Source organism: Gobius niger (genome assembly GCF_951799975.1).
Source record: "Gobius niger genome assembly, chromosome: 9".
In the NCBI taxonomy this organism is placed as follows: domain Eukaryota; kingdom Metazoa; phylum Chordata; class Actinopteri; order Gobiiformes; family Gobiidae; genus Gobius; species Gobius niger.
Window position 1 is genome coordinate 7,781,220 of NC_136860.1, and position 27,835 is coordinate 7,809,054.

Genomic DNA, 27,835 nt, shown 5'->3' on the forward strand with positions numbered 1-27,835 from the left:
GTCGTGACAGAGTTATGACAGTTATGACAGAGTTGTGACAGCGTTGTGACAGAGTTATGACAGTTATGACAGAGTTGTGACAGCGTTGTGACAAAGTTATGACAGAGTCGTGACAGTTATGACCGAGTTATGACCGAGTTATGACCGAGTTATGACCGAGTTATGACCGAGTTATGACCGAGTTATGACCGAGTTGTGACCGAGTTGTGACAGAGTTGTGACCGAGTTATGATCGAGTTATGACCGAGTTATGACCGAGTTATGACCGAGTTGTGACCGAGTTGTGACCGAGTTGTGATCGAGTTGTGATTGAGTTGTGATCGAGTTGTGATCGAGTTGTGATAGAGTTGTGATTGAGTTGTGATCGAGTTATGATCGAGTTATGACAGAGTTATGATAGAGTTATGATAGAGTTGTGATCGAGTTATGACAGAGTTATGGCAGAGTTATGGCAGAGTTATGACCGAGTTATGATCGAGTTGTGACCGAGTTATGATCGAGTTGTGATCGAGTTATGACAGAGTTATGATAGAGTTATGATAGAGTTATGATCGAGTTATGATAGAGTTGTGATCGAGTTATGACAGAGTTATGGCAGAGTTATGGCAGAGTTATGACCGAGTTATGATCGAGTTATGACCGAGTTATGACCGAGTTATGACCGAGTTATGACCGAGTTGTGACCGAGTTGTGACCGAGTTGTGATCGAGTTGTGATTGAGTTGTGATCGAGTTGTGATCGAGTTGTGATAGAGTTGTGATTGAGTTGTGATCGAGTTATGATCGAGTTATGACAGAGTTATGATAGAGTTATGATAGAGTTGTGATCGAGTTATGACAGAGTTATGGCAGAGTTATGGCAGAGTTGTGACAGAGTTATGATCGAGTTGTGATCGAGTTATGACAGAGTTATGATAGAGTTATGACAGAGTTGTGACAGAGTTGTGACAGAGTTATGATCGAGTTGTGATCGAGTTATGACAGAGTTATGATAGAGTTATGATAGAGTTGTGATCGAGTTATGACAGAGTTATGGCAGAGTTATGGCAGAGTTATGACCGAGTTATGATCGAGTTGTGACCGAGGTATGATCGAGTTGTGATCGAGTTATGACAGAGTTATGATAGAGTTATGATAGAGTTATGATCGAGTTATGATAGAGTTGTGATCGAGTTATGACAGAGTTATGGCAGAGTTATGGCAGAGTTATGACCGAGTTATGATCGAGTTGTGACCGAGTTATGATCGAGTTGTGACCGAGTTATGATCGAGTTATGATCGAGTTATGATCGAGTTATGATCGAGTTATGATCGAGTTGTGATAGAGTTGTGATCGAGTTGTGATCGAGTTGTGACCGAGTTATGACAGAGTTATGACAGCGTTGTGACAGAGTTGTGACAGAGTTGTGACAGAGTTATGATCGAGTTATGATAGAGTTGTGATCGAGTTATGACAGAGTTATGGCAGAGTTATGGCAGAGTTATGACCGAGTTATGATCGAGTTGTGACCGAGTTATGATCGAGTTGTGACCGAGTTGTGACCGAGTTATGATCGAGTTGTGACCGAGTTATGATCGAGTTATGATCGAGTTATGATCGAGTTATGATCGAGTTATGATCGAGTTATGATAGAGTTGTGATCGAGTTGTGATCGAGTTGTGATCGAGTTGTGACCGAGTTATGACAGAGTTATGACAGCGTTGTGACAGCGTTGTGACAGAGTCGCGACAGAGTCGTGACAGAGTTATGACAGTTATGACAGAGTTGTGACAGCGTTGTGACAGAGTTATGACAGTTATGACAGAGTTGTGACAGCGTTGTGACAAAGTTATGACAGAGTCGTGACAGTTATGACCGAGTTATGACCGAGTTATGACCGAGTTATGACCGAGTTATGACCGAGTTATGACCGAGTTGTGACCGAGTTGTGACCGAGTTGTGACAGAGTCGTGACAGCGTCGTGACAAAGTTATGACAGCGTTATGACAGAGTTATGACAGTGTTATAATAGCTGCTTCACTCACAAACGCTAGCGAAAATCAGTTTCAAAGGAGTTTACCCCTCCCACCTGATAACGGAGCTCAATTGTGAAGGTCCAGACCCTTGTACGAAACACACTGAGTACGAGGTTCTGGTAAAACCTGGCTAGGTCGCTAAATAGCTGCAAACGGCTCTGGCGATTCCAGCTTATCACGCTCAGGGACTTAATGCGTCTGTAAAACAAATCCAACGACAAAACAGCACTCAGGAAGGTCTTTCAAAATAAATGTATCATGTCCAAATAGAGCAACATTTAGCTGTGCTGCTTGTCTAGAGGGAAAATAAACCCAAATACTATCTTAGCAAGTTACTGCGAGCTCATAAAAACACAAAAGTAGTAAGAGTAGTAAGGCCACTGCTACTCTTTTGGTATCGGCGAGTACTCAAATGAAGCCACTCGTTTTGGTTTGAGAAAAAAAAGTGTCATCGGTGTGTTCCTAATTTGGAATGAGTTTCAGAATCCCCGCGCTCCAGTGATTTAGCGATATTGCGTCACCTGAAATAGCGCCAATATTGTCTTTAGTTGCTTGTACCGTGTGCTCATGAAACAGGGCTGAATTGAAATGAAGAGGAGTGCTGATGTCCGTGTTATTCCCCCCCCCCCCCCATGTTGTGTAAAACCAAGCATTTTCAGCCATATGTATAATGGGATTTTCACGGCGCGCATTCAGACCCTCCTCCCCGTCCATATCTCCGTGGCTAAGTATGTTTAAGCGCGCGTATGGAGAGATTTCATTGGCCGAGCTGCTGTCAGACAAAACACAAGCTTTCATATGGAAATGTGCCCTGCCATAGACCACAAAGGCACAGCGCCTCCGGTGTAATGTCCCTCCGAGGCCTGGCGTCATACAGTGGGGTTTGCAATAATGCTCCTTGATTGGGAACATTAAGTCTAGAAATGGGTCTGTTTCTACAAATAAGCACATTTGGCGTCCTGGAGTTGTCGATCATTTGCGGCAAACTTTCGTTGTATTCCGATTCACCTCGCAGTCAAATAAATGGTGAAGCCAGTCCCTGTGTAGAGTAAAAGCGTGGCATGTAAATTTCAGATGATTTATGGGCTGAATGCGTTTTTTTTTCTGTCATTAACATAAAAGAGGTGGGTTAGAAGCTGCTGTATGTGTGTCTGACCCCACAACATTCAGTCAGCTTAACCAAATGTGATCGGTCATTTCAAGGCACTATACCTGTTTTCTGTTGTTGCTTGTAATAAAGAAAAAATAGTGCTGTCCTCGTCATCTAATGGTTGCATTGGATCAATTTCATGAACTTTTCCAGCATGAAAGAGTTCTGTGAAAGAAAAAAAAGGCCGATAAACTTGTTTGTTGATATATGTTGATATATATATAGTTTAAGAAGGAGTGACTTCCTCTTTCATCTACTTTTCATCTTCTACACGCTTAAAAGCATTACATTTAACTTTGTTACCTATTTTATGACATAATTAAATATAGAATTTGTGCACAACCTATTTTTGCGCACCGCATGGAGTAATTTTTGTGGACATTGATACTTATTTGTCATATTTTGTTGTTTCTCATAATGCCGCAGCTGCCTCCTCCTTTGTGTTTGTTGGCTCTTGGCTTAAGCGACGTTAAATTCAAGCCACCCGCTGATTGGCTGTGTGACAATGGTGTGGGCGGGGCTTCTGAAAGAGGAGGAAGTCATTATCTCACATGCTCCTGTCTGCCAGATTTGAGTCATTTGTCTATATTCTCCCATTATCCCCTCCAGAAGCTCCCCGGTGTGGGCCCTCTCAGCCCCAGCTGGTCCTCTTGACACAGGCTCCTGGGGCTTTGAATGACAGATCTGAGTCACCTGACCCCAATGCTTCCAACTCGGGCTGGGACGAAAACAGTCCATTTCAAACTTTGTCCATTTTGAGCCCATGGCTACAATCCCATGTGGCTGGTTTACATGAGTCTAGGGCTGCACAGTATATATTGGGTGATGCAGTATCCGTATCGCAAGAAGCCACAATATATTGCAGCATCATTAAAGTCTTTATCTGACTGAGTGGGAGTTCACTTACTTTAAAGAGGGGGTATTATGCTTTTTTCACATAGCACCAGTCTATAGCACACTACAATGATGACCAAACCTTCTGTTGGTCTGTAAATGCAGTAAATTAGAATAACTGCCTTGTATAAAATTGCTCTCTCAAAATGGCTGTAGTGAATGTCTTGAAATAGGCCTCTGTCTCTTTAAGAACCTCTGACCCTTCCCGACACGCCCCCTCCACACGCTGTCTGTGGCATCAGTGGGGAGGGGGTTCTGCTGAGGAGCAGTGGTTGGTTACTCGGCTGGTGACAAAAGCTCGGAGGCGTCTCCAGGAGGTGGGGGCGTTCCTAGGAGGACTCAGGCAAACCTATCCCTAAAATGGCTGCCATCAGAGTTTTTACAGATTACTCAAAAATACGTGAATGTGCCAAGGCAACACTTCAGGCATGTTTTTAATGAGGGAATGACATAATAACAGGATGTAAAGCTTGAAAAAGTCGTGTCCTAATTTTGTTAAAGTTTAGTCTTGTTTTTGTCCTAATTTTGTGTTTTTGTTTTGACACAATTTGCTGAAAAACGAGTTACTTACAATTTGTGTTTAAATAGGATGGAACAAATCGTGTTGGAATGGTTTAGTGAAATATCTCAATAATATCGTTGTCGCGATATTGCACAGCCATATCGCATATCACGAGTTCAGTATCGTTCAGTCCTACTTGAATTATGTGTACAGTATGTTCATTAATGTGCACTGTCCTCACCATAGACATATTATTAATAGACAACGTCTCCTCACTCCTCCCCGTTTGCCATAATAAACACGTTTGAGAGGGAAATCATGGGGGATTTACAGACTCCTCCTACGCTGATCTACAGCCTAAAAAGGGCATAAGGGCGGGATCTTCACTGTAGCCTTGGCCCTCACGTAACATAGCTCTATTGTTTTTTTTTAGTTTTATTTATTGACATTAAACAAAGCTTACAAATAGCACATAGACAAAGGAAAGACACATAAGGGTAGGGTACATATTTGCTTCTTCGTTCTTGGGTTCTGCATGGCGTGGATGTGCGGTGTGTGCGCTGAGTAGGTGTGAGATATGAATAAGAGAGAAAACAAAAAAAGATGAAAGCAAATTGTAAATCATGGGAAACAAATCGTGGAACATGAAAAATTATGATAGTAACAAATAATAGAAAAGAAACAATAATTATAGAGGTAAAGGTAAAGTGAATGGGGTAATGAACATGAGGAAGGGTAAACATTCAAGATTGAAATCATATAAACCATTTAGATTTGGTGGAAGAAAAGGAAGAAAACAAACAGGAAATTACAATATTAAGTTCTGACCACTCCCACCTGCATCTCTGTCCTTGTGTGGTGCATTAAAAACTTTGTGATATGTGGTGCAATTAAAAACCCATAGGGTAGTACATGATGCAGGTGAGGGAGCCTTATTCCAGAGCTCCTTAATGTTTTATTTTATTTTATTATTTATTCATTAGCTCTAATGCTAATATGCTGCCAATCAAAGTCCGGCCCTCATGGGTAAACAAGATTTCTAAAAATGTTCTTAAGAAAACCAGCCTTGGCCCCTGGAATGGTAGCTGACCCAGCGTTATCACAGGAGGCATATCTAACTGTAGAAAGTTAACATTGTGTTTAACGTTTTAAAGTGCAATGGTAGCTTATGGAAGATTAGCTTGTTGTTGTCGGCCCCTACCGTTGTGGTCGTGAAGCAGTGCAACCAGCTGCCATTGGTCCCGACCAAATACACAAGCTAATATTCTATTTAAATCAACTTCCGACATACGCGCTAGGTCAATGTTAAGGTGTGGTGCAGTCACACATCAGTGTAAATGAGCCGGAACTGTAGAAATATTTTCGGGACACAGCAATCGTGGTCTAAAAGCATCATAAAGCAGAATTTGAAAACCCTAGTCGAAGCAGAGGAGAGGAGAAACGTTGAGCTGGAGCCTGAGGAACTCTCCTACAAAGCGGAGAAGAAAAGCAAAGGTCGGCCCGTTTGTTGGTTAGCAGTAAGTCAGTGTCGCGCCGTCATGTCGCTCATTTAAATCACTGATCATATTGGTGTTCAATCCACCTCTGTACAGCCATAACATTGGTTCCATAACGAATAAATTGGCTAATCGCAATGCACTCGCTAATGCCCAACGCGGCTAGTGCTAACGCCCACAGCAGCTTATAAATACACTCACAGCTAACAACATCATTACTGTAAGGAAAGAATGACCTTTGCAGTCCTTCCATGTCATCTTTAGAGTACAGTCAGAACTCTGGTACAAGTGTATTCGGGAGCGAAAATACATCCTTTTGTTTACGCAATATAAGTAGCCATGCGCTCCGGGTGTAGTACATATTTCGGAAGTGAGGAATGAAGACCCATGTGGACAAAGCGCTGAACTTATTTCTCTTGGAGCAGTTTATTTAACATAATAGGCCTATAAAATCTTTCAAACCTAAACGTTTTAGCCCCTTCTTTTCATGTTTATTGATATTCTATTGGACGGAAAATAATATGTGGAAATGTTGGCCTGAGCTTTTAAACCACCCGCCTGAACCAAATGCATTCTGTCCTCTTTGGACATTATATAGGTCTGTGTAACACCTCATTTGAAAGTGAAGACCCAAAAAACTGATCTTGTTCCTCGCGTTGTTGCTGCGTTGTGTCATCTTTTTTATTTTTTATTTGTTTTATTTTGGTCACATTTTTGTTGAATTTTTGTCATATTTTTGTTGAATTTTTGTCACATTTTTGTTGAATTTTGTCACATTTTTGTTGAATTTTTGTCACATTTTTGTTAAGTTTTTGTCACATTTTTGTTAAATTTTTGTCACATTTTTGTTGAATTTTTGTCACATTTTTGTTGAGTTTTTGTCACATTTTTGTTGAATTTTTGTCACATTTTTGTTGAATTTTTGTCACATTTTTGCTGAGTTTTTGTCACATTTTGTTGAATTTTTGTCACATTTTTGTTGAATTTTTGTTGAATTTTTGTCACATTTTTGTCACATTTTTGTTGAATTTTTGTCACATTTTGTTGAATTTTTGTCACATTTTTGTTGAATTTTTGTCACATTTTTTGGTTTATTTTTTGTCACATTTTGTTGAATTTTTGTCATATTTTTGTTGAATGTTTGTCACATTTTGTTGAATTTTTGTCACATTTTTGTTGAATTTTTGTCACATTTTGTTGAATTTTTGTCACTTTTTTGTTGCGTTTACATCCTTGTTTTCTTCTCATTTTTTGTGGCTGTTTTGGTGCTTTTTTCCCAAGAAGCTTTTCGACTAGGGTAAAGCCAAACTGGAGAAATGAGATCCGTTCAGGTGGTAATTAAGAGGTTAACTACTTATTATTTACTTTTGTTCTAATTTTACTCAGCAAAAATATGACTTGACTAACATTAGGCTAGCATTTGTTTAAATTGACAAAAAGGACAGATGTTTTTGATGAAGATTTCATACCACAACATGGTTACAGGCTCGGAGAAGAAGTCCATTTTAGCATAATAATAATAATAATAATACCTTTAATTTGTAAAGCACTTTACATGAAATCTCAAAGTGCTAATAATCAATTTCCCTTTCGGCACAGTAACATCAGCGACCTCCCTGCACGCCGGGGTCTAAACACCAGAGTTCACGCCCATGCCGGAGTCTCTCTCTAAGACAAAACAAGACCCTCGTGACCCCGAAGTTGTCGCTTTTGTGTCCCAGTTTAGTTATTTTAGGGCAAGGCGGGGGGGGGCCCTAATCCTGCAGCCTGAAGGAGAGGGGAGAGGGGAGAGAGAGTGTTTGCGTGTGGGGTGGGGGGGGTTCACGAAGAGAGAGAGAGCGTGTGATTGGACGGAGGAGACGGGGCTCAGTCTGGCTCCTGTTACCATGGCGCACAGAAACAAAGGATGCTCAAACTGCCTGACTGTATCACCGAACGTCGTAGTGGCTTCTGACTCCATCGCCTCCTCCTCCTCGTCGTCTGTCCGCGGGATCAGAGGAGACTGGATTCTCCACGTGAGTCGGGCTCTTTTCCTATGTTTTGTTTATGAAGTAACTCATTCGATTTGGTTTTTGGTCAACTTTCCTGCATAGTTATGTGGTCATTAATAGCATGTTCCTCTGAGTTGTTATGCCCGACCTGAAAGCAAAGTGTCCTTGAGCTGGATGTAACAAACCGTTCTGGTCAGGTCTAGGTTCAAAGAATGAGATCAGCTGATGGACGACTTGAACATCCTGAATGACCAGGATATTCCAACCAGTGGCATATTCCAAGATGACACTGCCAGGATTCATGGGGATCACGCTGTGAAAGAGCGATTCAGGGAGCATGAGATGGATTGGCCTCTTTATCCGATTAACCTCTTACCACCCGCCTGAACCAAATGCATTCTGTCCTCTTTGGCTATTATATAGGTCTGTGTAACACCTCGTTTGAAAGCTGAGACCCACAAAACTGATCTTTTTCCTGTGTTGTCACCTTTTTTATGTTTTTTCTTTTTGGTCACATTTTTGTTCAATTTTTTGTCATTTTTTTTGTTGAGTTTTTGTCATATTTTTTTTTCTTTTTTGTCACATTTTTGTTGAATTTTTGTCTTTTTTTCCCTTTTTTGTCACTTTTTGGTTGAATTTTTGTCATTTTTTTTTTTCTTTTTTTCACATTTTTGTTGAATTTTTGTCTTTTTTTTCCTTTTTTGTCACATTTTTGTTTAATTTTTTGTCATTTTTTTTGTTGAGTTTTTGTCATATTTTTGTTGAATTTTTGTCACATTTTTTTTCCTTCTTTTTTGTCACATTTTTGTTGGATTTTTGTCACATTTTTTTTTCTTTTTTTGTCACATTTTTGTTGAATTTTTGTCTTTTTTTTCTTCTTTTTTGTCACATTTTTGTTGAATTTTTGTCTTTTTTTCCCTTTTTTGTCACTTTTTGGTTGAATTTTTGTCATTTTTTTTTTTCTTTTTTTCACATTTTTGTTGAATTTTTGTCTTTTTTTTCCTTTTTTGTCACATTTTTGTTTAATTTTTTGTCATTTTTTTTGTTGAGTTTTTGTCATATTTTTGTTGAATTTTTGTCACATTTTTTTTCCTTCTTTTTTGTCACATTTTTGTTGGATTTTTGTCACATTTTTTTTTCTTTTTTTGTCACATTTTTGTTGAATTTTTGTCTTTTTTTTCTTCTTTTTTGTCACATTTTTGTTGAATTTTTGTCTTTTTTTCCCTTTTTTGTCACTTTTTTGTTGAATTTTTGTCACTTTTTTTTTCCTTTTTTGTCACATTTTTGTTTAATTTTTTTGTCACATTTTTGTTGAATTTTTGTCTTTTTTTCCCTTTTTTGTCACTTTTTGGTTGAATTTTTGTCACATTTTTTTTTCCTTTTTTTGTCACATTTTTGCTGAGTTTTTGTCTCTTTTTTGTTGCGTTTACATCCTTGTTTTCTTCTCATTTTGTGTGGCTGTTTTGGTGCTTTTTTCCCCAAGCAGCTTTTTGATTAGGGTAAAGCCAAGCTGGAGAAAATGGGATCCGTTCAGGTGGGAGTTAAGAGGTTAAGAATCTTTGGCATGTGCTGAAGGCGGCTTTGCACAGTGGACGCGCTCTCCCATCATCAATACAAAGATCTCGGTGGGAAATGAATGCGACACATGGATCTTTTGACTTTGCTGAGGCAGATTTTTTTCGTGGTGACCTTTTGTGTCATTTTGATCGGGCAGTGTTTTTTCGTATATTTTCGTAAAAAAAAGTAAAACAAAATTTAGTAAAACTGTTTTAACTGAATTGTCCGTGAATAACAATCTATAAAACAAAATAATTTACTACAGTACACAGGCAGTGGACATAAGAGCGGCCTGAAAACCTTTTATGTTTAATTTTTATTGTGACCAAGAAAGTTCCACTGAGATTTCAGAAATTCTTCTTCAGGGAAAGCTACGTATTGTACATGTTTTTGGTGGGAGAGTAAACCGGAGCGCAAACCTTTCTTGTATGTCCTCTTTCTGTCTGATTTGCGTAACATGAAAGGATTGTGATGGAGATATATGGCATTTGGTTCTGTTCCATAAAGGTTTTTTTGTTTTCTCAAGGGTGTAGAATTTCAATAGTAGGATTGAAGGCCACTGGATTATTGCAAAAATAGTCATTGTGATTTTTCGGCGTAATTGAAATCACAATTATTTAGTAGGTTATAATTAAAGCAATATGGACTTCAACTCCTTTCAATAATCGTCTTTTTGTCGATTTTCACTTTTTTGTAATCAATGGATTGAGTTCAGGCTCTAGAATGTGATGGTGTCATAATATCAGGTGGACGACGAGCTTTGAAAGAAATCTCCAAACAGTAAATATACAAACGATCAACTTCATTATCTGTGAGGGCATTAGGTCCAATCCTGTAATATTCATCTTTTGCCCGGAAAGTCCTTCCTAGTAGGGCTGCTGGATTATTGAAAAAATAATAACCACGATTTTTTTTGTCATAATTGAAATCACGATTATTCAAACGATTATTTGTTGCCTTTAAAAAAAAAGTCTATCTTTATTTTAGTTATTTATTAATCAAAACACTATGATGATATTTCATGTTTTCTGGACAGTCATAAAAGTACAAATGATTTCAAGTACGCCTTGATTAAAGAGAGGTCCCTGTTTCACACCTGCCCCCTGCTGGCCGGCCCTCACACCTGCGCAAGTAAACTGAGCAGTGCGGCCTGATCATCACACAGCGCCGTTTGTTTCAGACAAAAGCATGAGCCATGGCACGTGAAAAGCGAAGGGAAAATAATCCCAGCGGCCTGAAATAACGCAAGTCTGCTTTGCAAAAATAAATTTTGAAAAAAATAAAATAAAATTATAAAAGTTTTTTTGCGATTATGCTAATTTTGTAATCGTTTACTGTTGTAATCGAAATCGTAATCGAATTTCGATTAATTGCACAGCCCTACTTTCTAGTGAGTATCATCTCGCCAGTGTTTTGATCCCACTTTTGGACACTATCATGAGAAAATAACCTTAGTCTTTCAGCAAACGCAGAGAAGACATTGGACTTTGTTTTTGTTTCATTGGAAAAAATCATTCATTTCATTTTTCACTGGTATTGGAACAACACTAAACATCATCTTACAATATGTTAATGATAAAGAAACCACAGAGGACATGGACTTAAATGCCATGAAACGGACTTGTCATACCTCGCCATGCTTTAGTTTTGCGCCTGGCTTCACTATCCATATGTACGGGGATAGAGCGCTCCATGTAAACAGGTCTGAGATTCGACGGCGAACAAAATGTCCACCTTGGTCGGAACAAGCTCAGATCGTGAAAGGCATTTCTTAGATTTTTATATTAGTAAATGGCTACTGCTTCAATTTTAAACTATGTCTTAGAATGTTGCACCATGTGAACGCAGCCTATTGAGAAATATATTAATTGTACAGCTTTAGTAGTGTGTAGAATAGAATGCAATTTTCAGCCCAAGGTAATGAGGTTTTATGCTACTCCTAAGGATGAGCCCATTCTAGTATAGATTCAAATAGTATTGGCGTAATCTCACATCAGCTTTAGTTGCTCTGGAAATAGGAAATCATTTTGCTTTGTATTTCTCTTCACTGACTATAAATGGCCCTGAATGAAGTCTCTTAGTCCTTCACCGCTGTGGAGACATGTGCTGCCCTCACTGTTTCTATGGCTGACCTGATCCTGTCACTCTTCTGCCTCCTCCCATTGGCCGAAAGTGTGCTGCGCCGGCCGTGACTGGTGGTGGGAAACACAGTTGTGGCTCTGGTTGGTTGGACGCAGCGCAGGCTCCGATTGGTGGAACCCACTGCAGCCGTTCTGCACGGAGCAAAGTCCGACCAATCGGTGCAGGGACTGGTGTTTTTGTGATGCGGCACACAGGATCCAGAGGCAGACTTCATTAAAGCCACGCTGCGGAGTGTTCCAGGTTACAAGTCGCAGCTCAAGTTAGGTCTGTGGAGAGGTGAGATACTGAGTTTTCATTTTAGTTCATTTTCTACCATTAAAGACGGCCATGAAGAGATGAATGCTCGTACTTTATTCTGTTTACACTCTGCAGTGTTACGGAATGTGGCTTTTATCAAACCAGAGAAGTTGGAGCCAAGGATGAGGGATGTTTGCTCCCAAGCGGCTCAGTTTAAGGGGACATTATGAAGTGACGTGCGGTGAGGTTTGTTGCTAGCGAGGCACATGTTGTATAGACTCTTATATACAGGCAACAAAACTGCAGGAAGATGCAACAGATCTGTCGCTGTGTAAATGGACTTAAGGGGAGACACTACAGGCAAAACTCCATTTTTTCAGTTTTCAGGTTTTGGGCCAATTTGGTCTCTGAACATATAAGCTTTCACCCGGAAACAGAAAATATGCCTAATCTTCACAAAAACATGTTTAAATACTGCGCTTATTCAATGTTCCCCCATAGACTTATATGGGAGAATGCAATTTCAAGGGCCTTTTTCTCAAAACACATTTTTCTGTCATTGTGGCGACACTATGTCCACGTCAGTAGGATCTAAAGACTTCAAATTTTCCAGGCTTGGACTGAACAATATTTGGAAGATTTTTTCAGAGGTTTTTTTTATTATCTAATCTCTAGCCCCATTTATTGAGTTTTGAATGTCAAAAAATAAGGCGAAAATTGAATTTTTACACATTTTTACCCTAAAAAACAGCTTATTTTAAAACTAAGCAAGAAATCCAAAATCCCCTCTGAAAAAGTCTCGGTAGCTCATTCATTAATAAAATGAAACCATAAATTTGAAAGTAGCTCTATTCATTATTCAGATTTTGTCGCCGAAAAGATGGGAAATTTAGGGCATTTTTAGGCATAAAACACCTTGTTCTCATATGAAAAGATAAAATGACGGAAAACTTGCAATGTATTTTTCTCTCACATTGATGCCAGTGATTTACAGCAAAAGTTTCAAATTGATATCTGATATTTTCCCTATTCACCTGCAGTGTCTCGCCTTAAAATATTATCACGATATTGCAAATAAACATTAAAAGACAAACACAACATGCACAACCAGGCCTTTGACCCCGCCCCACTGCGTCGTAGACTGTTGACAATCCTGATGAGCCACGAGAACGGTGTGTCTCTATACAGGTTAACAGGTTAACAGGTTAAACGTGTCATGCATGTGCCAGATTCTTTATCCAGATGATAGACAACCAAAGCTAACAAAATTTATACAAATATATATTTTATATATATATTTTTTGGGGGGTGAAAAAGGCACAAAATGGGAGAGAGAGTGCTGAATGAATGAATGAATGAATGAGCCCAGGTCGGTGTTTGTGGCACGTCACTGCTTTTAACCATGCTATAACATTGTTCTAATGTCTAGAACCTGGAGGAACCTACGTAGGCAAGGGGAGAACATGCAAACTCAACACAGAAAGGCCCGTCCGACCTGGGATCAAACCCAGAGTGCTAGGGGAGGGGGGAGCTTGATCCTTTACCTTTGTAAATGCATTCTCTGTCGCCTTATTTTGCAAACTAGGTGTGGCTTTGAGGTCAAACTTAGGAAGGGAGGAACTTGACTTTCAAATTTCACTACCTCTCCTCACTCTGCAAACTTCTTCTGCATCTCTTGCATTTTGCTGCAGCATAGACGGAACTCAAAACTAATTTTAAACCCATAATCCATCACCAGACCAGATCTGAGCAGTTATGCGTTCAAACTGCTTTTCAAGGTGCCGAGGTTTTGGTAGCATGCCGTAACATTAGCTAAAAGTGAAAGCTTTCAAGGGCAATTCGAAATTCTAACCAGCCCAGTCTCTAACTCTTCTCCTTTCTTGGACATAATTTAAAATGATATAACATCAGTTGTGAGGTGCCCAAATGAGTGTTTTCATTCTAACAAATCTACCGTATTCCCAATATATGTGAGAAAAATCACTATATCCCCTCAATATCGCTCAGCCCTGTAGAATACAATGAGAAAGCTGTCTGCAGCGGAGAATAGCTTCACGCTGTTGAGCAGAGGATTACAAAGCAGCAGACAGCGCTGTATTGTGCTGGAGCGGACAGTGGAGCATTGACCATCAGGGGGTGACTCAACAGCACCTGCCCCACACTGGAGTTCTGTCTCTGGGGAAGACTGAGCATCTGAACCCCCTGACCAGCTCTAGTGGGAATAACCACTGGAAGGAATGGAGGAGTTCATAAGGGCGTATTGATTTACATTGGCTTTTGACTTGCCCTTCATGGCCTACAGGTACATAGTTCCACACTGTGGTGACTGCTTGGATTTGTATCTATATCTATAGCTACAGCTTATCTTACCAGCTTCACCAACCAGACCCACTTCTCTCTGACCAGAAGTGACATATCTGGAAAATTTGGGCTAGCTCAGGGGTAGCTTAGCTGTGGTGTATTGTGTTTACGTATATGTGGCCTGAACGTTTTCATGTAAACTTGACGATGTTTAGCCTCGGACTGATCCTCCGCCTGCTTGATACTATAGATACAGACGCCATCTTGGGAATTACCCATATATGCTCATGTTCGAAGCAGCCAGAGGGAAAAAAAATGAACTTCCTCCCATTCCTCCACCATTACTTAAACAAATGCTGAATTGTTAATATATGTTTCTACTAAATAAAGAGACACAGAGAGGAGCGAAGTGGTTCAACAGCCCGTAAATATTTAAAAATGGACAATGCTAACCAGGAAGCTATGCTAGCTTAATTCTACATATGCTAACATTAGCAATGGGGGCTGTTTTTTGCTGTGAAAAATCATCAACATGGACGAGATTTTGGTTTGACTTCATTAGTGTGTGATAAACCTGTTTATAATCTGGCTAAAAAGAGTGAAACATTAAGATTTCCATGAGAAGTTTTCTTCCTCCTCGGCCAGGCCTTGTGTGACGCGTTGCCTTCTGTATCTGTGTTACTGCTCGCTCCTGTGAGCTCATTTTAATCGTCCTGGTTTCAGTGAAGTTGTTTAGAATCAGACTGGCATCATTTTCCGTGTTCAGAAAAACAAGCACGTAGATGATGAAGTGTTTTTCCCCCCTCTGTATTTTTGGAAAAATCTCCAGTGCGACAGCGGCACAGATGGTAGAACGTCTCATGATTGGGAGGTCAGGGGTTCGAATCCCGGCTCCTGCAAGTGTCACTGTTATTGTGTCCTTGTGCAAGACACTTCACCCACCTTGCCTCCAGTGTCTGCGTACACTGGTGTATGAAAGAGAGTGTGAATGGCTGAGTGGTTCCTTGTTGTAAAGCGCTTTGAGTGCCTAATATAGGTGGAAAAGTTGAGACCATTTACAATATTTGATCAGGGTTTCTGCAGGGCATTAAAATCCATTAAGTCATTAAATGAATTGTGCAAAATCACGGCCTTTTCAAATCAAGGCATTTAATCAATATTTCTTGGAAAATTATTATATTTTTTGTTGTATGGGTTAATTTATCAAGTAAAATATGCCATTTTGTTGGCATGTTGCACCTATTTTACCAGTTGAGATCACAAGTTTACAGTATAGGGCCCCACAACTAGGTAAATAAGACAATCCTGTGAGAGTTCATCTGTCAATTTTTTTTACCTTGTGTTAATGTCTGCAATACAAGGGGTATTTTCCAGACACTGATTTTTTTGGGCCTGTTGCAAATTGTTGAATTGTCTATGTAATGTTTTTAAACTCTGCGCAGTTTGCTGGGGCTAGCTCAGGGCTAGCTTAGCTGTGGTGGATTGTGCTTATGTGACCTCGGCTGCTTCATGTAAACTTCAGCAACTGTTTAGCCTCAGCCTGACATCATCAAAGAAGTTGTGGTCATTTTGTCCAAAAAGTATTGTCCTATCTTGATGCCATGCAACTGCTAGCTCTTGTAGCTCATGCTAATCAAAGCTGAGACTTGAACCCACAACAGTGTTCCACCATTACATTACTTTACGTTGCACTGCCCTTAACCATAAGATAGAACAACGGCAGTTTTTGAGGTTGTCGAACAAACACAATTCACAGATAGACTGTAATTCCCTAAAATCATTGAAAAAGCTAGTTTCTTTCCGTGCACATACAGTATCATATCTCTCTGACATCTCCTGGCTCTGTGCCTCCCTGTAGTTTTCCTTCAAACGGCTCGGCTCCGTTAAATGTCAGCAGTGGGAGCGTGGATGTGCATTCTGCCTCTGTGAGGTCAGCGCTGGCTCCATTAATGCAGCTTTTGTCCATAACAAACATATGTTCCTCCCCAAAGTGCAGACTCACGCTTCAGACTGCCTTTCTGTGTGATGAGGTTTTGGATTTAATTCTTGCTCGGGGGATTGGTCGTGAGTTGAACGACGTGGACAAATGCGGCTTTTTGATGGAGTTTGTGAAGTTATTTAGGAGTGCCGGGCCACAGACGAGAGGAATGAAGCAGCTGAAAGTCGAAGTATGACGAGATTGACAAGCTAACGGTGTTTAATGCTAGCGGTCAGCAGCCTGTGAAAATCACTTTTATTTTTTTATATACTTATACTATACCACTACTTAGATTTTTAATAAAAATCAAGGCAATTGTTATTCGTTCAGTGTTTTGAATCAAATTCACGTTAGCCGTTAGCTTCAAGATGGCTAGCTGCCCATGAGAACAAAACAAGGACAGGAAACGGCTATTAGAGCATGAGAGTCAGAAGTTCGCTGGGACTAGCTGGACAGCAAGGCGAAACAGAGATATTGCAGAATTGCCGTTAGCTTCTGAGCCTATTCCCACAAATGCGTACATCTGTTAGCCACAGCTTCCTGGTTGAATTGAGCATTAGACAGAACACTCTACATCAGAGGTGTCCAAAGTGGGGGTCGCGGGACACTGAAATGGGGATTGCAATAGGATTTTTTTCCATTTCTGACATTGAGTTTGATCTGTTTTTGATTGAAAAGAGCCGAGTTTAGTGAAATTAAGCGTAATTAAACCAGATTTTTAAATGTTTTGCACCTTAAATTATTATAAATGGCGAGGTATGACATGTCAAGGCATTTAGATAATTTTTTCTGTTCCACCAAATAAGAGTGTTATGCAGATGCAGTATCACGTCTTTAGTTTTTTCTTTCCTTTGCAATTACCCTTGAATGTTGTAATGCAGAATTGTGGCTGTCTCGTGTCCCGTGTTTCGGGAGTGCATGTGCCCTGTGCGGTCTGCAGCAGCTGGTCGTCCACTTGAGCCTGTGGTGTCGCGTGGTGCCAGGCCAAGTGCCCTCTCTCTCTCTCTCTCTCTCTCCCCCTTTCTCTCTCTCCGCTGACCTCATGTCTCACCCCTCTCTCTCTCTCTCTGGTGTTTGTGTGCAGGCGACATCACACAGAAGGGCTATGAGAAGAAGCGGAGTAAGCTGCTGGCCCCGTACATCCCCCAGATCCAAGGTAAGAGCCGTTACGATCACACCCCGGCAGAGGCTGGAGGCACGATACAACGCAGGCGCCTGGAGGGTCAACAGCGAGCGCTTCAAGGCATCGCCCCGGCCCCGCAATCTTTGTGGTTTCACAGGGCTACATTAAGGGTTCGGCGGTGGCCATCAAAAAGTCTACTATAGTTTCATTCTAGTATGATTTTGCCCACTTAGAAATCTGGGCTGAATTACTTTTGTCTGCTTGGTCTAGTCGGGTCATTATATAAAGTTCTATCGAAAGTGCAGAGGAAAAACACAAACTTCCAAGTCTTCTCCTCGGTATTTTGATAATGCTTGGTTTTCGATATCTATATCTGGACATGAACGATACTTTTTTCGAGATCTATGCTAAAATATTTGTCTGTAGACTGTTCTTGTGCAGATGCGTGGTGCTCTGTGCAATAATCTTCTTCATATTTGATGCTGGACAGGGGCTGGACAGACTCCCATAGCAAGATTATTTGCAGTGGTCCCTCCTCATGGTTTTCATCCAATAGACCGTACCAGACTGGAATATTTTCTGCTACTGTGAGGCCACCGTTTTTCCATACTGAGATATGTTCTTGCCTTAGCTTAGACGAGTTGATGCGACTGGTCTTTGTGCATGCGCTCAGTCACGCAAAAAGACCAAAGATGATGTTAGCCTTTATCTTCACTCCTAAAGATTCCGAAGATATTACAGCGCGACGTGGAAAAGCCTGGTCGCTTCTAACTTCACCCCGTTTGGCCCCATAGAAGAGATAAGGAGAGGCTAAATGCTAGCAACATCTTTGGTCTTTTTGCGTGGGTGACGGTTCACAGAAAGACCAGACAGGTACGCATCAACTCGTCTAAGCTCATATAAGAACATATCTCAGTGTGGAAAAACGGTGGCCTGTTCCTCTAATGTAGATAAGAGGAGAGCAAAGGGAATGCAGCAAGGCGCACAGTTGTTTGTACGCAAGATACCAACTTCATCTTGAGCAAAGCTGTTGTTGCGCCAGGTGGAAGATCAGGCCGATATCTTTTACATTTGTATCATTTATTATCAAGTGAGACAACCAAGAAACTTCGTTTAATGCTGTCCCTGGACCAAACAGAATGCTGATTGGTTTTAGCGAGGCGTACTTTGAAGTGCAGGAAATTTGAGTGCTGAAATGATACGAGTGAGTTCGACGAGGCTGAATGTTTTGGTACCAGGAATTAAGGAGTACTTCATAATTGCACTGGTGTGTGGAGGATACTTTCTCTGTACTAGTAATACGGTAGAAGAACCAAACGGCTCAAGAAACCGCTGTGAGGTTCCAATCCTAAATAAAGCTGTGGTTTCATGGTTACAGTCGGCTAAATGCACTCAGTTGAATGTTTAACCAAATTAACCACCGTTTATGGCCCTCCACGCTGTATACACTGCGATATACTTCCCACAATATGGAAAAAAAGTTTGCAAAGTGACAGGCTTGTCACGAGTTCGTACACCACCCATTGTACTTTTTAATTTTAATTTTAATTTTGCTTAGATCCAAAATGGTACAGACATAGACTTCCAGAATTTTGTTTTGGAATCAACTCATTCCAAGCTTTCAAATGAGCCTAACTTAGGCTTTAAGGGGGCTAGATGCAAGTTCTCCATTTTATACTCACCACTGCCACCTCAGGTCACGCGTGTAACTGCAGCTTCTATATTAAGGCAGTTGTGGTGAACAGGTATCAGCTCATTCTACACACTAGGACATTGTTGGAACATGTAGGGGGAGGAAAATACATAATTTTAACATTTTTAAACTCTGTATAGTCCCTTTAAGGAAGCTGTGCAACAACAAATGGAATAGCCCTACAAATCCAGGTAAAATAAAATGAACACCTGGATTATTATTTTTTTGTCTAATATAAACATTTCTACTGAAGATACAACCTTTTATTAGCATTCTCCTTATCATTAGGATGACTAGAAACATTTTCTAATGTCTCTACTATATATTTTCATGTTATTCCCTTTATTAAGCAGAACATGCATTTCTGTCTGATTTTTGTCTTTATTTCTGGTTCTGTTGCGTTTATTATAAGTTTACTACATTCCTATGACCCCACTACAGCATAAATATGACCAAATATCAACTGTCCTGAAAACAGCAATGGTTATGGTCCATTATAAGGGGATATTTATAAACAAACCAGGCAAGACAAATAGTTAAAAAATACCCTTAAACCCAGAAGAGTATCTGACAGCTATGTTGAATCAACTCAAAAGAATAAATGTGTCTGTACTTTCAAACAATTCACAAAATATGATTATATGATTGAATTTTTCCTCATTGTTCAGCAATGCACAGAGCACATGCTCAGCCCATTAGGTCAGGGCGACGGCAGTCTGGGCCTCCTACCACAAACTCAGATTATTTTCTCTTTTGTTTCAGTTTGAGAGGTTTATGGAGCTCGTGTGGTTGTTTTTGCCGTCACTGGTGCCACCATTAGAGTCAGCTGTCAGGAGTCCGAGTGTTCTGGTTCATCTGGAAACTTTATTTGGCAAAACCGTATCGGGTGGCGCAGTGGTTGAGTGGTTTCTCAATCCCAGGTTTGACTGATTTAACTGATTTGACTATTATATTTCAGGGCCGGCCTTAGCCAATTTGGCGCCATAGGCAAGATTGAAATTTTGCTTTGTTTTTCTATCCCAATCCTTTTGGAGACACTTTGGATATGGAAAAGGCTAGTTATATTTCATTTTATTATGATTATAATTGTTATATTATATTACAATTATCTATTCATTAAAAAAGAAATATGTATGTGCTTCATGAAACGGTTATATTGGAGGACTCTCTACTTCTGAAGTAATTGTAAATTTATGAATTTTCACCACGACGCTACACGGCTCCTCGGAGGTGTAGAAAGACCAGGGAGGGTCGTTTGAAAGCTTGAAATCTTAAGTTTCCAAAACAAAACACAAGTGTCTATCACTTTCTGTTCTAAGGTTATGTCTGAAAATCGGCGATGCTTTAGATGGCGGGAGCATGGACCTCATGGGGTTCAAAAATTAAAACACAATTCGGCGCCCCCTCCGGGAGATGGCGCAGTAGACGGCCGTCTGGGTCGCCTATGCCCAGGGCCGACCCTGTTATCATCATCTCATCTTCACTGTCCCAGTGCTTCCACAGAGCTGACTGGTAACGTACGCCACTGACAGGAGGATTCAGTTCTGAGACTCATTCAAATGTACATCAGATTTCTGAGCATCAAAAACATAAACATGAGCCTGAGAAAACAGTAGACTGGCTCTTGTGTACCTTGGCTTTTTCAACAGGATTCTGAATGCATCATTTTAAGCTACTTTGAGCTTTTTCATTGAAGCCTTTTGAAATCTGCACCACAGTGGGGCTGTGCACAAAGGTTTACAGTATGTTCTAGAATATAAACAACTATATATATTTATACATTTATAAACACTAAGGCTGAGACAATCCACAACCCGATACGTATCATGATACTCTGGGCCCAATCCGATACATACTGCAATACAGCAACTAATTATGATAAGTCATGTTTACCGTAAAATGCATAAAAAGAAAACTGTCATGTGTCCAAAGTTTATAAACCAAACTCCATTTGACATTTATTGAAGTGTTAAGATTGGAAAGTACATTAACGCAAAATGTCAAAAAGTGCTGTGTCACTGTTACTGGAAAACAAATAAGTGATGATAAAAATGCCTCCAAACACAAGTACTGAAAGTATTATGATACTTGATAAAGTATTGATACTTGGTATAGCGGCACAATGAATTGCGATTCGATCCAATATGATAAATACATAAATATATAGAATGTTTAGACCCTATCAGACGACGGGTTTACCCATTTCTAACCATGTTGCCAAACTTTACCCAGACACAGGGATGGTACAGTGTTACTATGGCAACTATGCAGGAGCTTAGAAATGATTAACAGTGATTACTAAGTAAAAAAATGATGACTAAAAGCAAGTGAAAGTAGAAAGAGGAATGAATGTGTGAGTTACTAGTACAATACAAACTGTCTAATAGTGTGTCGTTACCAAATGTACAATCTGACATCCTCTTTTTTTCCAATAGAGCTGCTGTAAACTAGCACACTGGTCATCAGCCTGTGTTTATGCCGCTGTAGGTGCGACACAGGCAGGTGCTCTAAATTCATGAGGCTGCTCCGACTGAACCAGTGAGAGCGCGAGCGCGGTGGGGGCAGCCTGCGATTGGCTGATTGGCGGCGAGCCCTGCCCGGTAACCGCTCCTCCGTGCGCCGGCCGGGACCTGCCTGTGTGCTGCTGTGAGGAGGGTGTAAAGGAGGGAGCCGAGCGGGATGGTGCGCAGACGGGCTCTATACCGATGAGCAGACCGGCTCTCCTCAGGGAGCGCTTCGCTGTCCTCAATTAACCTCGCGCATGACTCAGTAGGCAGGGTTCGAACGGGCCAGAGCGCAATCTGCAACCTCTTCACTGCATCCACTCCCACCTTCCTTCAAGGATAGTTTATGTTTCTGCTTAGGTCATGACCCTTTCAGGCTAATTTATCATATTGCTGGAATATAATTAAGGCGAGAAACGGCTGGCGAATAGGAAAAACAGACATTCGAGATCATTTTACCACCAAACGACCCCTTATTCAGCATTTCCCTCTGTTTACTTTGACTTTTGATGAGTCTTTAGAAAGTGAAAACCTGGTTATACATTTTCCCTGATATTTCATAGACAGCACCACATCAACGACTCGGGGATCCCCAGTTGTAAAATATAACTAAGCTATTGTAACTTTAAGGGCAAAAATCTTGTTTATTCATGTTCAAGTACTCGAGGACTTCGTAGGGGGTACTTGGAACCATTTTAGACTTAAATAGAAAGTGAAATTGGACATTATTTAAAGGAAAAGCTATATATTTACAGTATAATGCATAGTTTTGGCTGTATTTTAGGTTTATTTTGAACACGTATTTTTACGTATAGTCCTTTTAAGTGATTGCTTTCTAAATAAACTGCAACAATTCTTGAGGGAGGGGGTGCACAGCGTACCACTAAAGGGTCCAAGGGCAAGACAAGAAAGGTTTGGAACCACTGTTATAAAGGAACAAAATTGGATTCATGGGCAGTTGTTGATGCTTAGGGACTGATCTCTGGAGGTGCTTAGTTTTCAAATGAGGGATGGCAACAACAAAATATGCTTATTATGCTGTTGCTGTACAGACGTGTTCCGAAATGTGTGTTGTTCTTGTATTCGTCAAGCAGTCCATTTTTCAGTCTTTCAGTACTCCAAATCGAGGAGCCCTGAGTTGTCTTGAACACTTCTAATCCGCTTGAGTGTAGAATAATGAAATTGTTTGAAATCTTTGAGTAATGCCGGAGCGGAGATTCGGAGGTGAGCGTGCCCTTGCTGCACAGGCTCCAGTGCCGGCTCTTCCCTGCACCACGGCGCAGATCTAATGAGCCTGAGGAGAAGAGGGAGATTACTCAAAAGCTGCGGCGGCCGGTTTAGGTACAAAGCTCCGCACTCATTCAGGTTTAATCAGCTGGACTCATGCCGGGGCTGGAATTTGCATTTGCTAATCATCCGGAAGCGCACTAAAGAGGCCGGGTCATTACTCCGCTCCTGGACGTATTAGAAGCAGAACGTTCTCGAATGGCTCGTTCCGGGTCCAAACTGTGAAAGTTCCACAGACGAACACAAGCAAAAAGCACAAGCAAAAACAGATGTCAAATGACGTTAGCTCATAAGCTAGCTGTTTGTTTACTTTTTAAAATGCCGTGTCCTTTGTGGCTGAAAAGAAAGGAATTACACAATTGATGTGATAAATAATTAGTAATTAACCAAAACATGAACTACTATGCCTGTTATCACAGTACAGAAACTAACAATGGACATTAATATAGTGCAATAGAATAGGTGCCCCATAATATCTGCCCCTCTTATTTCTAAGCAGCTGGGCACTGTATACTGTAGCACTCCAAATAAGCAGTACATGCACTGCACTCTAACACAGTAGCATACAGTTGTGCTCAAAAGGACCCTGGCAGAATTTTTAAAGAGAATATGAAAGATAACACAAAAAGTTTTTTTTCACTCATAGTTGGTGGTTGTGTGAAGCCAGTTATGGTAAAACAACTGAGTTTACTCTTTTTAATCATAATGATTAAAGAAACTGTAATACTGTGTATTGCCCCCTTTCACATTTGGGGCAACGGTGGCGCAGAGAGTAGAGCGGGTCGTATTGTGATCGGAGAATCAGCGATTCGAATCCCGCTGGTGCACACTGTCGTTGTGTCCTTGAGCAAGGCACTTCACCCTCCAGTGTTCACAGGGGGCTGAATGAGAGTGTGAATGGGTAAGTGGTTCCTTGATGTAAAGCACTTTGAGTGCCTAAAGCAGGTCGAAAGGCGCTCTATAAATGTGTATAAATTTACCATTTCAACATCAACGATAGCTTTGATTCTTTCGTGGTATTTTTATTTTCCTCAGATGGTAAAACTGATCCTTCTTTTTGGCAAAAAGCCTCCAGTTCCTGTAAATTCCTGGGCCGTCTTGCATGAGCTGCCTGTTTGAGATCTCCCCAGAGATGATATTGAGGTCAGGAGACTGAGATGGTCACTCCAGAACCTTCACTTTATTCTGCTGTAGCCAATGAGAGGTCGACCTGCCCTTTGGATCCAGGCTGATGAGTAGGGCTGGGTAGTACCGTTTTTTCTTAATTTTATATACCACTAGTTTAACAATACCTACAGTTCAGCTACCTTTTCTCACAGATCCTCTGACAATTCCTTTGCTTTGCCCATGACTCAGAAACCAGAAATGCCAGCACTGGATGACAGATGCAAGAGTTTGTCGGGAGCAAGGGCCACTGGTTTTATGGCCGCGACGCTAGGGGCCAACATTGTCCACCATTTCTGCAGTACCTCCATATATGGGCGGCAAAGCAAGCTAGTTTCCATTAGTTAACATTGCACTTTCCACATGTTTTAAGCGACTGTTTCTGGTTTCTAATTTTTTGTAACTTTCTACAGCTTGATATTGCTCCTGTGATAACGCTGGGTTAGTTACAATTAAAGACACCAGGCTGGTTTTCATAAGAAACATTTTAGAAATCTTGTATATTATTGAGGGACACACAGGCCTTTAGCATTAGAGCTAATGCCGCCGGCGCGGCTACGACCGAACTACTCGCCCGGCGAGGGCCGAGTCTACAGGGAAGATCCCGCCTTTATGCCCTTTTCAGGAACATGCTCTGTCAGATCAGGGTAGGATTTCCCCCTCGAACGAAGTTATTATGGCTAACGGGGAAGAGTGAGGAAACAGAGTCTACTAATATTATGTCTATGGTCAGGAGCCCAAAAACTCACTGACCTTTTAAACATGCACAGTAATTACATAATCACAGGTGAGGATGCTTACCTTTAGAAGCCATTCAAACGGCCTTCGCTGAGAGCGGCTCATCTCTCCTAAGATATGACTGTAGCTTTAGCAGGAGTGGGTATGTCTAGAATAGAATAGAATAAATAGAATAGAATAGATTTTATTGTCTACTAAGGTAGAAATTCATCTTTGGCTCACCGACACATAAAAGAACAGGACTAGTGTAACAGTGGTATTTGGCTCTGTGTTTTTCTGTGTTGTGTTTTGTCAAAAGAAAAGTGAAAGGAACTTTCGGGACTCGGCATGCAAAGGAGGCAAAGGCGCTCACACCATTTATTAACATCAGGCAACATAAAACAAGCCAAAACCCAGCCAGGTCCCTTCTCCTCATGGTGGTAGCTGCTCTCTTGTCTGATCCTTCCCATCATCTGCCCGTGCAGGAAATCCGCTCTGAATCCACCATCCACCTCCTGGCGGCGCAGCAGTAGCACCACACACCCAGTTTTCAAAGATTTACAAAAACGTCCTTTTAACCCCGTTACATAAGGACAGTAAAAACAGGCCCAGTAGAAAAAAACAAAGGAAAATAATACAACTGAAAAATGACAGAACAGTTCAGTCCATCTCCAGCTCGTCTCCATGGAGATGTGACTAAAGTCAGCAGAATCTGAGATTTCAATAGGTTAGGTTCTCATCCATTCTTTGATTACCCACTGCAGAAATGGCATTTTCTGTGTCGAGCTGCTCATCGGTTTGCTCAGGAGCATGTTTTGTATTGACGGCAACAGTGCAGTCCAAAATGTTTCACAGTGTGCCTTTAAGCCTTGTCTCGAATGCGGATCATGTGTTCTTAAAGCTTGGATACCTGATTTTTTTGTTCTGTTTTCCATCGGTGAAATGAAAGGAGGAGAGCGTTATTGTGAGCCTTTTTGCACCTCGCTTTCTGTCTATCGCTCCAGGATTCCGGTCCAGGAATGAAAGGGAAAGATAACAGGAATGAGAACGGAGCATGAGGAACATGAGGCAAGAGTGAAACAGGAGGAGACTGTGATTAGTTTGTGAGTTTTGACGAAATAAGACATGAAACATTCAGATAAATACTTGAGTATAAAATTATAATGGGCTGAGATATAATAAGGCCAAACATTCTTCTCCCCAGAAATGTGTTGTTCTTTTAAAACACTTAAAGTAAACCAGATTGTGATTAACTTTATAACTCACATGAACCGTTCTTCCCCTTCCCCAGGAGTAGACCCGTCTCTCCAGATCGACACGCGGGTCCAGGGCTCGTCCCAGGTGCTGCCGGTCAAACACAACAAGAGCCGCGCCCCCAACACGCGGGATGAGCGCTTCAGATCCGGTAAGACACGCTAGCTACGCGACACAGCTTCACTAGCATTTATGCCACTAGCTAACCGTTTCCACAGTTGCATTTTTGCTCTGCTACTTCTACCTTCCTCCCTAGCTTAAGCTAAAATATAAATATAGCCACTGGAGGGACTCTAGCTCCAAAGCTACAGGATGGAGACCCCGTAATACGCTGCTGTATCACTCTCAACAAAACGAGGTGAAAGCGCTAAGCTAACAAGCTGTCATTTTTTTAGATGCGGGGCATGGATGTGAGCTTGTTTACTGTGTGGAGGCTAGCATTTTAGCAGCAACAAGCTACCGCTATCATACCGGGCAGCAGAAGCACTGACTATAATGGCTCTGCAGACTATAGAAACTCTAATAATCGCAGTAGTATTTGTATTACCTCATTAACAACGCAATGACGTCAGAGGAATACCAGGTGCTGCTACAGACTTAACAAACACACATACATTTTTTCAAAACTAGCTATTTCCTGGATTTGACTGTGCTTGGTCCAAACTGCACAGGGTTTTAGCGGGGCATTAAAAAGCATTAAGTCATTAAATGAATTTTGCCTAAATCAGAGTGTAAAATGTCATTAAAAAGCTTTAAATTGGATTCAAACTGGCATTAAATCTAAATTTATTAGAGCATTATGACATTGCTAAAAGAACATTATTGTACAAGTTCATCGTAAATACCAAAATGGAGGTCTAAAACATGTTCAGTTGCAGTTTTGGTTTAAATTGACCACATTTATTAGCTCACATTTGATGAAATGCTTACAAATCTTAAAGAGGGGGTATTATGTTTTTTTCAGTCACATAGCACCAGTCTATATCACACTACAATGATGACCAAACCTTCTGTTGGTCTGTAAATGCAGTAAATTAGAATAACTGCCTTGTATAAAATTGCTCTCTCAAAATGGCTGTAGTGAATGTCTTGAAATAGGCCTCTGTCTCTTTAAGAACCTCTGAGCCTTTCAGACACGCCCCCTCCACACGCTGTCTGTGGCATCAGTGGGGAGGGGGTTCTGCTGAGGAGCAGTGGTTGGTTACTCGGCTGGTGACAAAAGCTCGGAGGCGTCTCCAGGAGGTGGGGGCGTTCCTAGGAGGACTCAGGCAAACCTATCCCTAAAATGGCCGCCATTTTCACATTTTCACTTCAGGCATGTTTTTAATGAGGGAATGACATAATAACATGATGGAAAGCTTGAAAAAGTCAATTTTGCATAATACCCCCCCTTTAAGAAATTAAATATGCAGCAATTTTTTTTCTGCTCGTGTTTGGGCATTAAAAATAGTATTAAAAAGCATTAAATTTGACTTGCTTCTGCCTGTTTAAACCTGCAGCTGCAAATCCTGATCCAAAAGTGTGCTCTCTCCCCGAACGATTTAAGACAAAGTGATCCCAGATTGATGTCAGTGCCCTGGAATATCAGTCTGGCTCTCGCAGGCTAGCTGCCCTCCAACTTTTATTTTTACATCATCAAATTCTTGAATAATGCAACCTTTAAAGTGATGAAACATTAGCACCTTTTCAATTCAAGCATGACGGTTCAATCTTTTGGATGGTCAAAAAGTCGAATACTTGAAACATAGCATACAGTTGTGCTCAAAAGTTTACATACCCTGGCAGAATTTTTGATGTTTCAGAGTTTTTTTCCACTCGTAGTTCGTTGTT

At 40.9% G+C, this 27,835-nt stretch overlaps 1 protein-coding gene across 4 annotated transcripts in view; it reads left to right on the forward strand.

Annotated features, from left to right (window-relative positions):
• The window catches only part of dip2a (disco-interacting protein 2 homolog A), a 142,671-nt gene that overhangs the window by 66,120 nt on the left and 48,716 nt on the right, over positions 1-27,835 (forward strand). For 3 of the 4 annotated variants that reach the window (XM_079562822.1, XM_079562823.1, XM_079562824.1), the window contains exons 2-3: positions 17,348-17,419; positions 26,043-26,156. In XM_079562822.1, coding sequence (XP_079418948.1) covers positions 17,348-17,419; positions 26,043-26,156 — 186 coding nt within the window. Of the gene's footprint in view, positions 1-7,937; positions 8,073-17,347; positions 17,420-26,042; positions 26,157-27,835 lie in introns of those variants that run through there. The other variant, XM_079562825.1, reaches the window with a different exon arrangement.